This window comes from Pistacia vera, unplaced genomic scaffold (assembly GCF_008641045.1).
Source record: "Pistacia vera cultivar Batoury unplaced genomic scaffold, PisVer_v2 Contig487, whole genome shotgun sequence".
Taxonomy (NCBI): domain Eukaryota; kingdom Viridiplantae; phylum Streptophyta; class Magnoliopsida; order Sapindales; family Anacardiaceae; genus Pistacia; species Pistacia vera.
The window spans coordinates 1,043,141-1,058,384 of record NW_022196320.1 but is presented as its reverse complement, the minus strand read 5'-3'; the positions used below and the strand labels follow the sequence as shown (position 1 = coordinate 1,058,384).

The 15,244-nt window shown below is 42.1% G+C and overlaps 2 protein-coding genes across 2 annotated transcripts; one reads left to right on the top strand and one right to left on the bottom strand.

Annotated features, from left to right (window-relative positions):
- The first annotated feature begins 654 nt into the window (after positions 1–654).
- Positions 655–1,775, top strand: LOC116104836 (zinc finger protein CONSTANS-LIKE 10-like). The gene is made up of 3 exons (XM_031391263.1): positions 655–729; positions 1,301–1,605; positions 1,712–1,775. The coding sequence occupies exons 1-3, from the start codon at positions 685–687 to the stop codon at positions 1,773–1,775; spliced, it is 414 nt and encodes a 137-aa protein (XP_031247123.1). The 5' UTR covers positions 655–684.
- Positions 1,776–3,173: 1,398 nt separating this feature from the next.
- On the bottom strand, positions 3,174–4,442 carry LOC116104888 (F-box/kelch-repeat protein SKIP25-like). The gene has a single exon (XM_031391329.1). It carries the CDS (start codon positions 4,376–4,378, stop codon positions 3,233–3,235), a length of 1,146 nt encoding a protein of 381 aa, XP_031247189.1. The 5' UTR covers positions 4,379–4,442; the 3' UTR covers positions 3,174–3,232.
- Between the last annotated feature and the right edge of the window lie 10,802 nt (positions 4,443–15,244).

The window sequence follows — 15,244 nt, the reverse complement described above, 5'->3', positions numbered from 1 at the left end:
TGAAATGTGCTAGTAAGAGCGGTGTTTTTTTTTTGTCAGTTGAAAGAATTTGATGCTTTTCATTTTCAATAAAGCTACGGACACCAGGGTTTTTGCATCGAAAATGTGTATCGGCCTACGTGTCCCCCTGACTCACACCAACAATTTAGACGCGTGATTAAATAATAAATATTTTTTTAGTGAACGGTCGTCCATCAAACGTTCACTTACATGGACTCTCGTCCATATTATATGGACGGGGGTCCATTTACTATGGACGGACGTCCTCATTTAAAGGACGTCCGTCCATCAATAAAATAGAATAAAAAATTCTTATAAAAATTAAGAACGGTCGTCCCTTCATTTTGAACGGATGTTCGCAAATACGGGACGTCCATCCATTAAGTTTGGACGGACGTCCGTAAGGAATGGATGTTTGTCCAAACTTAATTTTTTTTTTTTAAATAAAATAAAAAATTTGGACGTCTGTCCATAAATTATGGACAAGTGTTCCTTAAGTTTGGACGGACGTCTGTAATCAAATGGATGTCGTCCCTTATTATGGTTTTAAAAAAACAAAATAAAAAAACTTGGAAGTATGGACAGGCGTCCGTAACTAATGGACGTCAGCAGTTCACATTTAAGGGACGGTCCCTTAATTTGCTGTTTATTTGGGGGATTGACAGCTTATTTGGGACAAAGGAAATGTCTGCTGCAGATTCCAACTGTCAGGGTGCTGTTGCTGCTGAGGTTTTCTCATCTTGCTTTGCTCTTTCAACACTATCACTATCACTGTCACGTTACACCATATATTGTGTTTATAGTTTGAGAACAACAGCACAATTTCAACAATACCCCAAACGAAGGAAGATAAACTAAACTCTTAACAGTTGTCAATGTGACTAATAACCCAATCCTTTTACGTACATATATATTTCCTGTCTATTAGTGTGCATCCTTTATTTTCAAATGATCATTCAATTAATATTCATAGATATATTAGCCATGTTTATCAATACGAACTCCTACTTAAATACTCCTGTAGTTGTAGTTGGAGTGCCCTTCAGAATTTTAGCATTTTATTTCAACTGTAACCATTTGCAGAATATAGCAAATTTATTTTTTAATCGCTACCCTCCTTCAAATTTATTAGTTGTGATTTTCTTTGGCATGTTTCAACATGTGTAATACTGTCAGCCAATTGATGTGCTTGTTGTGCTAACATGCTCACTCTCTCTCATATTAGCCATACCATTCCATTTTAGCAGGGTTTTTGCATTTTACTTCCGAAATGATCTTATAATCCAATGTTCTTTTTCAGGGCTCATCAATTGGACTTGTAAACACAATGCAGCCAGCATGCAGCAATGCAGCATCTGCTGATTCCATGGTTAGTACAAAAACTAAACCCATAATTTGTTTCACGGGAAAGCAAGCACCCTCAAGCCTCTCTTTTTCTGGTCTTACTGGTAAGAGTAATGCTGGTGATTATCAAGATTGTGATGCTTCTTCAATGCTTCTCATGGGGGAGCCTCCATGGTGTCCTCCCTGTCCTGATACTTCCTTTACATCAGCAAGCCGTAGTGAAGCAGTCATGCGTTACAAGGAAAAGAAGAAGACCCGCGAGTAAGTATATGCACATAACTACTGTGGTGAGCTCAGTGTTAAACATAATAACAAAACAATTGTGGTTTTAGCTGCTTTATTTATTTATAGAATTATTGTGTTGCAGGCTTTGGGATGCAGATTTTTCCAGCTTTTTCTTTCTGCATTTCCTTCTTAGTTGTATACTATAGCATTTCCCTTTACTGGCTTAACGATTTTGTGCCCTCAATTCTTCTTTTTTCCAATAGTATTACAATTTTCCGAGAATGAATTTTCAGTCCGTCAACTATGGTTGTAAATTTCAATGTATAAAGCGATGAATGCATAATCAATAATATAGATGAATGTGTTTATGGCTGATTTCCTGTTCATTCATAGGGATATGTTATTTGATAATATTTCTTAATTTGGATGACAAATCTGCTGTTTACATAAGGACGGCCGTCCCTTAAGTGTGGACTGCCATCCATACATAATGGACGGGCGTCCATTAGTTACGGACGCCCGTCCACACTTCCAAGTTCTTTTATTTTGTTTTTTTAAAACTACAATAAGGGATGGACGTCTATTTGGTTACGGACGCTCGTCCAAACTTAAGGGACGCCTGTCCACAATTTATGGACAAACGTCTAAATTTTTTATTTTATTTTTTAAACCAAATTAAGTTTGGACCGGCATCCATTCCTTACGGATGCCCGTCCAAACTTAATGGATGGGCATCTCGTATTTGCGGACGCCCGTCCAAAATAAAGGGACGGCCGTCTACAACCTATGAATGGCCGTCCTTAATTTTATAAGAATTTTTTATTCTATCTTACTCATGGACGGGCGTCCTTTAAATGGGGACGTCCGTCCGTAGCAAATGGACCCTCGTCCATATAATATGAACGGAAGTCCATGTAAGTGAATGACCGTCCATATTTGATGGACGACCGTTCACTAGAAAAATATTTATTGTTTAATCACGCGTCTGAATTGCTGGTGTAAGTTAGAGGGACACGTAGGTCGGTACACATTTTCGGTGCAAAAACCCCGGTGCCTATAGCTTTATTGTTTCATTTTTCATCCTGCAGTGCAGTAAATTATATAGTTGGTCAAGTGGTTGGGCTAAGCAGTTCGGCCCAAATCATTTGAGATGGGCAATGTTATAATACCTGTAATCAGGTTAAGAGAGCAAAGCATTTGGGGACTGATCCAACATTCATATAAGCCCTAGCCCAAATTAGGAAGAGGAACAAATAATAAAATTGGGAGGCCCAATTTATGATAGGGGCATTTAAGTCTTCTGAACTTAAGTAGTGTGAGCTATAGGTAACTTAAAAAAAAAATAAATAACATGTATTAGTTTGTATTTTCCGAAAAGATTGGTACTATTTGGATATTTGCCAAACTTTTTCTCTCCGCTTAATTTAAATACACATTATATCTTGTCACGAGATATTGACGAAATATTTGCATTTATTATGGTATCAGTTAACTTATGAGTCTACGTCAGCATTCTGTGTAAGCAATGGACAAATTTTCACTTTTACTCGAACCACCCAAAAAATAATAATATTTAATATTTCTGTGCATCATTATCATATCATCTGTTAACATGAACAAAAATTGTTTTTCAAATTGCTAAATTTGTATAAAATCAAATGAATCAAGAATTGGTTGTAGCCGGCTGGCTCATCCGTGGGAGGATATGAACCGTTAAAGCTTGGTACCCATTCGGTGTTTCCACCACCCACAGCCGCGGTGGCTCCGCCACGACATCCACTACCACGATTCCACCTTCATCACCACCAATGACACAAACTCTCCCACCACCACCCGCAATCTGCTGAGCTCCCACGAGCATATTTGACTGAATTATCTGAACCCAATCATCCTTTTCTTCATCGTACTTTCTCAATGCACCGTTAGTCTCATCCACCATGAACATCACCTCCTCATCCACGGCCGCCACCGGGCCCCTCCACCCTCTAATCATCCCATCCGGCATCTCTCGCCACGTGTCGCTATCAACGTCGTAAACAACTCCTTCCTTGGCGCCATACCCTTTCACATTAACCATGCACAGCTTCCCTCTCCACCCGACGGCATCCACGGCTTCTCTGCAAAATCTCCCATCTTTAAGCCCTTTCATCTTCTCCCACCTCCCCCCGCCACCATTGTGATAATAATTATTATTATTCTTGGTTTTGTGCAGGTCCCACTTCTCAACCGACCTTGCCACGTCCGTCGAGAAATGAGATCCGATACCGCTCGCCACGTACACAACGTTGCGGAGCGAGCCGGCGACACACCACCGGCGGGGGGTGAGGAGCGGGGGCCCAAATTCCCAGTTCCGGTGAATGGGATTGAACAAGAGAGGACGCTTGAGGGCGGGGTAAAAATTATGAGTAGTTGCAGCCAGAAGTACAAGTTTCCCGGAAACGGAAACGGACTGAATCGGGAGCTTCCGGGATAGAAAAGAAGGGTGATGGAGGATGAGGTGGATCGGAGGATCTGAGGGCGAAGGAGGAAGAGCCTCCCACGTTGAAGAAATGGGATCGAAAGAATAAAAATGAAGAATTTTATCAGATTTGGATGAAAAAAGAGTGTACAAAGAAAGAAAAGGAGCAAAAGAAGGGGAGTAAATCAAACGTCTCCAAGAACGGGAGACGCTGAAGAGAATAGAAGGGTGGACTCTGGAGAGGCAGAGCTGAGCGATGTGATCGGGAAGACCGGGAAGCAAAGGCGGCGGCTTATCGGATATGAGTTGAGTTCGATTTTGGCGCTTGGCGGGGAAGTCAGTTTGAGACATAGAGAATTGCGGAGGAGGAGGAGCAGAGTTGTGTCCTGAGGAAGGGTTATGGTGGTGAAGATGATTTTTTTTTTCCTTCGATTGAAAGTAAAGGAATAGTGATGGATTTTTTTATTTTATTTTATTTTTGTCTTTTAAATTGATTTAAGTTGGTAATGCTATTAATTGCTGCTCATTGATTGCCCTTCATTGTCGATCAGAAATTTCTTTTTCATTTGAAGGAGTTTGCATGAAAGTTTTTATCTCTTTTATGATTCAAACCGCCAAATCCAAGTAGCTAGGGACAGGGGGCCCGGGCGTTTACAAAATTTTATTCAATCTCGTGAACCTTTTGAAATCACAAAGTATGCCATAAAACTAAATTAATATACACAAATTAAATACAAAAAGTTAAAGTTCTATTATCACATGTCATTTATTTTAGAGTAATGTTAGGTCTATAACCTAAAGGATTAGATAGGGGTAGATCCAAGAATTTTGTCTTGGGGGAGCCTCTAGGGCTTCGTCATTGTTTATCAAACAACTATTGAAAATTTTTAAAAAATTATCATACCTTAAGCAAATGAAATAATATAATATCAAGAACTTGAAAGAAAATAATACAATAACACAATAATTTACTACTTGAATAAATCTATGAGAAGCAAAACATTGAGCACATATGTTGAAAATAACATCTAATTCACAAGGAAATACAATAAATTTTTTACATGAAAAAACATCTTTAATGTAAAAAGATAAAAAAACCATGGAATCTAACTATCCACTTAAATCCAATATAATTAAAAGAGTTTACAACAACCACAATCCACCAAAAATATTCCACATAAATTTCTTATTTCTTTTTTATTATTATTATTATTATTATTTTGCTTCCAAAGATTATAATATAAATTTTTATGACTTTGATTAAACTTAGCTTAAGCTAAAGTCAACCAAAACTTAAATCAAGTCAACACTACGTTGACTTTTAATAGAATTAATAAAAAAAGGGAAAATTTTCTTGGTATAAACATAAACAGTAACTCAAACTTCTTTAATAATTTTGAACAGCTAAATGGTGACGTTTGAAATGTAGAAAAGTAGTGGGTAAAGGGTGAAGAATAATGTCTAGTAAAATATAGTTAAGGTTAAATTTGGGAAAGCAGGAATATTCTTAGACACAAAACATAAAACAAACTCACAAGATCCACGTCTTTTCCCATCAAATTAGAATAAAAAACCTTCAAAAAACAAGCATGATTCAACTATAAAATAAACTAAAATAAAATGAGCAATACACAAATATAAAATTAATAAAACAAAAACCGGAGCTAATTATTGCACCTTGAGTAGTGAAAGCTTCAATAATTCCAGTCTTCAAAAGTTTTGAGAGTAAATAGCATGAGAAAGAGAATGAGAGAGTAAAGAATTTTGGGAATAAAATCATAAAAAGCAAGTAGAGATATAGAGAAGAGTGGAAAAAGTTTTAAACTTTTAATATGATGTAGACCTGGAATATATATATTAATAACAAGTTTTTTGTGGGCCTAGATATATGTATAATATTTCTCATTTTTTAAAATTTTGAGGTAGGTATAAATATATATATCAATAGCCTTTTTTTGGGTGGGCTTATATAAGCAATTTATATGTATTAATAGCATTTTTTTTTTTTTTTTTTTGTGGGCCTATATAAGCAATTTTTTTTAAAAAAATGTGAGGGTTGGGGCTGGGTCCGCCCTTGGGATCAAGTAAACCATAATGTTTTTGTGGTAGATGTTACCAAGGTTTGAACCCAAAAACTTAAAAAAAAGAGCAAAATTCATTGACCGTCAAGTCAACCCCTTGGGGTTAAATAAAAACTTGGTGTCACCCCTTGGAGTGAGTGTTTATTTCTTCACATATGAATTTTGATTGTTCATTTCTCTTTAATTAACACAATCAACTTATGTAAATTTTACTTCATGTATGTATGGGCCAAAAATTGTATTGGGCCTGACGAGGCCCAATAACAAAATAAACATGCTATGGCCCAAGGCCTTAGCCCAATTTTGGTTGGGCCCACGCTTAAATCTACTTTGCAAACTGCCCTCTCCACGAGTTGGGCTACCCTACAAATTAAGCTTGACTGGGTTTCGACCCATCAGCCCACAACAGTCCAATAAACAGAGAATCGGAATCCAATTCTGCTTCTTCTTCGGGTAAGACCTAGATTCTCGCCGAAATTGGTGAGTCTAATCCGATAAAGGCGAGGAATCATATCTCTTCCAGAAAGAGAACTCCTCCAATGACAGGACTCATGATCCTTTCGGGATGGGAACACTCAAGGTTCACTATATAAACAGAGGCAAACCCTTTAATGCGGGATCGCTCGAAGCCCTAGCATTCTGCCCTAAAACCATAGCATCATTCCGTCTCAAGCTCCATGCCCTTTGCTACTTCCCTCGCAAGTCCATTAGGCTGCCAGTGGCCCATACTACTAGATTCGACCCTGTATTCGTGATTGTAGATTTTACTATCTATAGTTTGGTGCCCACCGTGGGGCCCTGACAACCATATGATTCAGAACAACCTGCCCAATCCATTCCATAACTTTCGTCCAGTCATCATGACCAACAACACTGAAACCCCAATGCCTGATGTCGTGGCTCAGATTGCAGCCCTCACCGCACTAGTACAGGACAGCAATGACAAATACCAAGCCTTGGAAGCATAAAACGCCACCATCCGCACCGAGAACCAAGCCCTTCAATATAAGGTAACACAATTTTACTCTTTAGATTGGTCTATGAATAAGTATAATGCATCTTTTTCTCGGTTTCCCATTCACTTAAGATAGCTATTTTCCACACTAGACCATGTCAGTCTCACAGGTCCCACTGTTAGGTCGGCCCCAACCATAATTCCCCTGGCCGAGCTAACCCAAGATGACAATACCCCACCCATCAACCATTCAGCCACCAAAGCGCTCCCCTAAACTACCCCATTTCAATAGGTAGACACCCGTCTCACCCTCCCACAAATATATCCAATCCATCCAAACACCGACAGTACCAACCAATCAGCCTGGCTCGGCTCCACCATCCACATAAATCCAAACGTATTCCCCCAACTCCTAAACAACTTATGTAACCCCATGTTGACTCCTTTGGAACAAACATTGGCCAAGCGACTAGTTGAGATAGAAGCCATGATCCAACGTATCCTAGGCGTACCTACATCACTCAAGAAGAGTCAACCCAAAAGCTATGATGATTCGCCCTTCGTGGATGCAATAACGCTCGTAGAGATGCTGCGCAAATTCACCTTCCCCAACATGAAGCTCTACGACGGAACTATCAACCCAAACGACCACATAGCTTCCTACAAACAAAGAATGGTCGTCGATGCTATACCTCGAGATCTCCGTGAAGCATGCATGTGCAAGAGTTTTGGTTCCAACCTCGTAGGACCGGCACTTCAATGGTACACAAATCTCCCTAACAACTCTATCATGTCATTCGCCCAGCTCACAGACACCTTCATGGAGCAATTCGCCAGTAGCAAAAAGCTCGAAAAACTGTCTGGCAACCTTTATAGGATCCGACAACATCGCAATGAGCCGCTACGGGGATATGTAGGGCGCTTCAACCGTGAGAAAGTCTCAATCCCCTACTGCAACCAAGAGACTGCGATAGACGCCTTCAGGAAAGGACTCCTCCCAAACGGTGAACTATACAAGGAACTCACCAAATTCAACTGCAATACAATGGAAGATGCGCTAGCCCGTGCTTGGATAGAAATAAGGTGGGAAGAAGATGAAGTCCACAGAGCAAAGCTAAACTCCGCCACCGACCGACACCATAGCCGAGCAGAGAGACCCAAAGAATGGCCTCAATCCGAGCCGTACCAGGTAAAAAGAGGGATTATGGGGCAACAGACTACCCAATGATCGTCACACAGCTCGACATAGTGAGAAGACACTTGACCAACCCCAAAGATACAAGATGCCGATTACAACCTGAACATCGAGCTGACGTAGGTACTCGCGGTGATGAAAGAAATGGGGAAAGTAGTCAGATGGCTAACAAAGCTAAAACATACCGGGAGTAAGCGCGACACAACCAAGTGGTGTGAGTTCCACGGAGATCATGGTCATGTCACTACTGAAAGCATAGCCCTCCGTCTAGAAGTCATGAAGTTACTAAAAAGGGGCCATCTTCGAGACTTTCTAATCGAGAAAGGCAAAAGCACAATAGCAAACAAGGATCGCCAAATAACGCCCCTACCAAAGGCGCCACCCACTAACAGGATGTGAACGTGATCTCTGGTAGGTCAGAAGTAAGTGGAGTCACCTACTCCGCGGCGAAACGCCACGCCAGATCCGTAGCCAACCAAGTGTATCACCTATCACAATAACCATGGCAGAAACCAACAAACTTGACCATAAAGTTCACCGACGATGAGGCGATAACACTCTTTAATCCCCATCATGACGCTCTCGTTATCACCCTCCAGGTAGCCAACATTATCGTCAAGAGAATCCTGGTGGACCCCGGTTCACCCGCCAACATACTGTTCCTGGATGCATTCAAAGTCATGGGCCTTGATGAGTCCAACATCAACCGCCGCCCAACACTCCTTGTTGGATTCAGTTTGGAATAGAAATACACTCTCGAGGAGACAGCTCTGTCGGTCTATGCTGAGGGGATCAACCTCCAAACTACCTTCATGATAGTGGACGCACCATCTCCGTACAACATCACAATGGGGCGCCCATGGATCCACAACATGCAATCCATCCCTTATACCTTCTACCAGACCATTAGGTTCCCTACCAAATGGGACATAAAAGAAATCAGGGGTGACCAGAATGCTTCTAGGGATTGTTACCAAAACGCTTTCAAGGCAAAACGAGGGACCATGTAGCAATTATAGAGCCGTTCGGGGGCCGGAGCTGAGCAGGACCAACCAGCCATGGAAGAGCTGGACGACATCCAAATACATCCCGATCACCTGAACCGTAAAACCAAGATTGGGGTGCAACTCAAAGCCGATATCTGACAGAAGTTGGTGGACTTCCTCAAACAGAACCAAGACTATTTCGCTTGGTACTATATGGATATGACCGGGATCAACCCCGACGCTATTGTCCATAAGTTAAATGCCAACCCAAGCTACCCCCTTGTGAAACAGAAGAGGAGAAAGTTTGCTCTCGAGAGGAATAAGGTGATCAACGAGAAGGTAGAGGTGATCAACGAGAAGGTAGAGAAGCTACTAAGCAACGACTCGGTTTGAGAGGTTTAGTATCCCGATTGGTTGGCCAATGTAGTTGTGGTCAAAAAGAAGAAAGGGAAGTGGAGAGTCTGCATCGACTTCACTGACTTTAATAAAGCTTGCCCCAAGGAACCCTTCCCACTCCCTTACATAGACATGATGGTGGACGCCACTGTCGGACATGAACTGCTAAGCTTCATGGACGCCTTCTCTGGTTACAACCAGATATTGATGCACCCAGACAATCAAGAAAAAACCGTCTTCATAACTAAAAGAGGCACCTACTGCTACAAAGTAATGTTGTTCGGTCTAAAAAATGTTGGCGCAACTTATCAACGCCTCGTGAACAAAATGTTTATCGAATACCTTGGAGACTCAATGGAAGTATATATCGACGATATGTTGGTTAAATCCCTAGTCGCTGAACAACACCTCGATCACCTCAGGCAAGCATTCGAGGTGCTACGGAAATACAACATGAAACTAAACCCAGCCAAATGCTCATTCGGCATCTCATCAGGCAAATTCCTTGGTTACATGCTGACACAGCGAGGTATCGAAGCCAACCCCGGCCAGATCAAGGAAGTCATAAACATTCTGTCTCTGACCTGTATCAAAGACATCCAGCGACTCACTGGGAGGGTTGCCGCGCTGAGTCGATTCATATCCAAATTTGCGAAAGCATGCCATATCTTCTTCGTCGCCCTCAGGAAATAGAAAAAGTTCGAATGGACCCCAGCTTGTGAAGAGGCACTAGCCCACCTGAAGAAGTACTTAACGTCGCCCCCTTTATTGTCTAAACCAAAAACAGGGGAACAACTCTCCACCTACTTAGTCGTATCAGAATTTGCAATATCTGTCATATTGATCTGAGAGGAGGAGGGAAAACAGTTGTCGGTCTATTACACCAATAAGTCTCTATTGAACGCTGAGCTACGGTACATCCAACTTGAAAAGCTGGCGCTCACCCTCATCACTGCCGCGCGAAAACTGAGGTCGTACTTCTAATGCCACCCGATCATGGTCCTGACATCTTATCCCCTCAAGAAGATACTCCACAAACCTGATCTGTCAGGTTGACTCATTCAGTGGGCAGTAGAGCTAAGCGAATTCGATGTCTTTTACCAACCCTGCACTGCAATCAAGTCCCAAGTGCTAGCCGACTTTATCGTTGATTTCACACTTAGCACTTCTATTCAGGCGGAGAAGGAGCTCCTGTGCTTGACAAACCACCCACCGTCGAAATGAACCATTTTAGTGGATGGATCAAGCAACGTCAATGTCAGCGGCTTAGGGCTAATTCTCACTTCCCCAGAAGGGGATACTTTTCAATAAGTCATACGGTGTGGCTTCAAAGCAACAAACAACGAGGCCGAATATGAAGCATTGATAGCCAACCTCTCCCTCACCAAAGAAATGGGAATTAAAAAGCTTGAAATCAGATCCGATTTGCAACTGGAAGCTACACGACTCCTACCAAGCACGAGACGCCAAGATGACCTCGTATCTCAAGCTAGCCAAAGAGCTCCAATCATCTTTCGAATAAGTCACTGTCACTCAAATCCCAAGAACTAAGAACACACACGCGGATGCTTTAGCAAGCCTCAGCTCGACATTGAAAACATCTCTACCAGCGAGTATCCCATTGGTTCACCTCCAGGCACCAGCCATAGGGATAGCTAAGGTCTCAACAGTTGATTCAGATAATCATGGATGACACTCATCCTCCACTACTTGGAGAATGATGAGCTACCCCTAGACAAGAACGAAGCTCAGCAGCTGAAGGCTAAGGTGGCTCGGTTCACCACCCATGAGGGTCGCTTGCTCATGAGATCTTTCTCAGGACTATATCTCAAATGCATTACCCCCGAGGAAGCAAAGTACGTACTCGTCGAATTCCACAAAGGCGAATGCGGCAACCACGCTGGGGGACGTAGCCTCGCCAACAGAGCGTTGACCGTAGGCTACTACTAGCCAACCATATGCTTCGACTCGGTCGAATACTCTAAGAAATGTGATAGCTGTCAACGCTTCGCAAAGGTATCACACCTCCCTCCGGAACATCTCAGTTCCATCATTGCCCCCTGGCCATTCATGAAATGGGGGATGGACATCGTAGGTAAACTCCCCACCGTGTCCGACCAAAGAGTCTATATGCTCGCGATTACTAACTACTTCACCAAATGGATAGAAGTAGAAGCCTTCACCCAAGTCAAAGACCAGAAAGTAAAAAGCTTTATATGGAAGAACATCATTTTTCGATTCGGCCTGCCAAAAGAGAGAGTAACTGACAATGGCTCCCAATTCATCAACTCCAACTTCCAAGACTTTTGTAAAATATAGGGAATCAAGTTAAGCTTCTCCACACCACGATATCCCCAGGCAAACGGTCAAGCCGAATCATCCAACAAGACCATCTTACAAACTCTGAAGAAAAGACTCCAAAAGGCTAAGGGAGCGTGGGCAGATGAACTTTCGGGGGTGATATGGTCATATCGCACCATAGCCCTGTCCTCCGTAGGCGAAACACCATTCTCTCTAGCCTACGACTCAAAAGCTGTGATTCTGGCAGAGGTGTCTGTTCCCTCGGCTGGGCTACAGTGGATAGACGTAGACATAAATAATAGGCAGTTGCGCCACAACCTCGACACCGTCGACAAACTAAGAGACCAAGCACTCATCCGCAATGTAGCATATCAGAAAAAGGCGGCTCAGCACTACAACAAGAATGTCCGAGCAAAGATTTTCAAAGATGGCGATTGGGTCCTACGTCAAGTGTTCCAAAACACAAGGGAGTTGGGAGCTGGAAAACTCAGCCCAACATGGGAAGGGCTCTACAAGATCACCAAAGTTGTTGGGAAAGGAGCCTACCGATTGCAAACACCAGAGGGAAAGAGCATCACTAACAGTTGGAATATGACTCACTTGAAAGCCTATCATTTCTGAAATCACTCGGTCCTACTTTGCAACCCGAAGAAATCCTATCGAACGGGAGACAGAGTAGGCTTGTCCACTCCCTTGGTTCCGTCCAAATAAACTCTGCCCCAAGGGTGGCCTATGTTTCCTTTTCCTTTATTTCTCTTTCGTTTTCTCATATACCTTTGTTACTTTGTTTTATTTACTCATTAATAAATGAAGATACGAGATACCATCTGCAAAGACAAGCGCCTCAAGGACAATAAGGGTCACACCTTTCACACACGTTCAGTGTCGCACTCGACCAAAGCATGTAAACAAAATGTACGAAAACGTTTGCAAAAAAAAAAAAAAAAAAACGCGCTAACATGCAAAATGATAATAGATAAGTCAAAGGTAAATTACATCGTCCAGTGCACTTAGCACCCCGAATACAAAGGCATCAAGCCAAGACATAAATACAAAGTGAACCTAGTGCAATACGTCCGTATCACCCTTGTCACTCAGCCCTGCCCTGTCCGCCGATGGCTGAGTCTCTCCGATACCAGGCTCATCCTCAAGTTGTGGCAGTTGGCCCCCAGAGTCACGCCAATCATCACTCGGCTCCTCCAACGGAGTCTCTAAGCCGACTGAATCTTCTCGTCGTGTCACTGGCTCGATACCACCCATATCCTGTTTAGCGTTTTCTTCCAGATCCACTAGGAAAGACTTGTACATATCGATCTCTTTGTCTGGATCCCATTCATTTTGCTTGCCGGCCTTGAAATCCTCCATTAGCTCGGCTCTGGTCTTCAAAACAGCCTTGGTGGCCACAAATTCTAGCCTTTTCAATAAGGCAGCTCTCTCAACTTCTCACTCCGTCTGGCTAGGCTCCAGCTCGGCTCGGGCTTGTTGCAATTGGGATGTGATGTTGGCTCAGCTCTCACGTAACTCGTTTGCTTTTTCTCCTACCTTGACCAACTATTTCCTAAGCTAAGAGTTCATGTTAGCCAAGTCTTGGTTCCGCTTCTCCTGAGCGGACACCAATTTCTTCAAATGCATCCCATCGGCAACCTCCTATAACCAAGATAGTCAGCTCGAGTAAGTAAAAAAAAAAAACCAGTCGGCTCGGCTTGGGCCAAATACCTAGAACAAATGGGTGGAAAACTAGTCGGCCGCCTGATGGACGCCAATCTCGCTCAGCCGGTGCTCATCCTCCGACAATAGCAGCGAATCCATCACTCCACTGACAAAGGATGTGTCAGAATAAGCTAAGGCAGTCGACAATATAACTATCTTCAACGAGACAATGACTCCTCATCATTAGGAATCGTAGCTTTTTGGGACGGTTCCACCCTCTGTGCAGATAGCTTCACAGAGCTGGATGGGACAACATCAGTGGCACTAGACAAACCTGCAACCAACTCCAACCTCTTCCTGTTCTTCCCCTTCTCGGCCCGATGCCTCTCCTGCAGTTCTTTAGCGCTTGACACTTGGAAGGTCCTCTTCATTCTCTCCTCTGCAAGGGAGAATTCCTCGGGAGTTAGAGGGTGGAGAGATGACTTACCAAAGATAAGGATGTTGCAGTACCGAACCAACAAGGTATACAACAACAGCTCCCAAGACGGAAATAGGATACCTTGCTGTATTTTTGGAATGTATCTCCACAAGTGGCTCTGCCTCAAACTCAATTCTAATAGCACGTGGCGATAATCCCTCTCCCAATCAGGAAGCTCAAGAATGACTCTGCTTTTCTCCTCAACGAGCAGCCCCGGCAACGCTCGGTTATAGGATAAGTCTGCAAAAGAAGGAACAATAAGACTCAGTACGCCAGAGAATAACAAAAAACGCAAAGGATACTCACATGTTGCTTGCCAATAGAAAGGAATTTCCTTGGTGCTAGGGGTGGAAAAAAAAAAAACCGAAAATCGGACCGAAAATTCGATTTTTTTTCGATTTTGGTTCGATTTTGATTTGCCATGTTTTGTAAACCAAATACTCGGTTTGGTTTTGGTTTTTTGAAATAACAAAAACAGTTAACCGAACCAGATTTTTAAACCGGTTTAATGAATAAAAAAAAAAATTATATTTTTCAATTTCTAAAAAATTTATCCCTAGGTCTTCACTAATGCGCATTTTCCAAAATTCAATTTTTTAAAAAATAATTTTATATTTTGCGCATTTTTAAAAAAATTATCCCTAGGTCTTCACTAATGTAATTTTAAATTATTAATACTTGATGTACATTAAAATTATATTAATTCAAATTATTCAATTACAATAAATATAACTTTAATTCAAGTTAAAAAAAAAAAAACCTGGAAAAAAAAAAGGGCCAAAGTGGAGGGTTTGACCGAATTGGGTCGAACAAATGCAGTCCATCATAATTAACCGGTTAACTGGTTAACCGAACCGAATTTTTGGTTCGGTTTTAAACTTGTTTATAATCGAAACTGGATCGGTTTCAGTTCAATTTTTTTTTGAAACTGAAAACTGGTTCAATTAACCGGTTTTTTCCACTCCTACTTGGCGCCACTCTCACCAAAGACCAACCCCCTAACAAAAAGTATGCATCCTTCCATTTTTTATCATAAGTCTTAAGCCCCGTAACCAAGTGTTTGCGACTATGCTACAGCATAAAAAGATATCGGCCCCTCTCTTTGTCATGCTCCTTAATGTAGTAGGTATAGAGCAAATCCATCACCCCGAACTCTATTTGTAATCCCATGCATA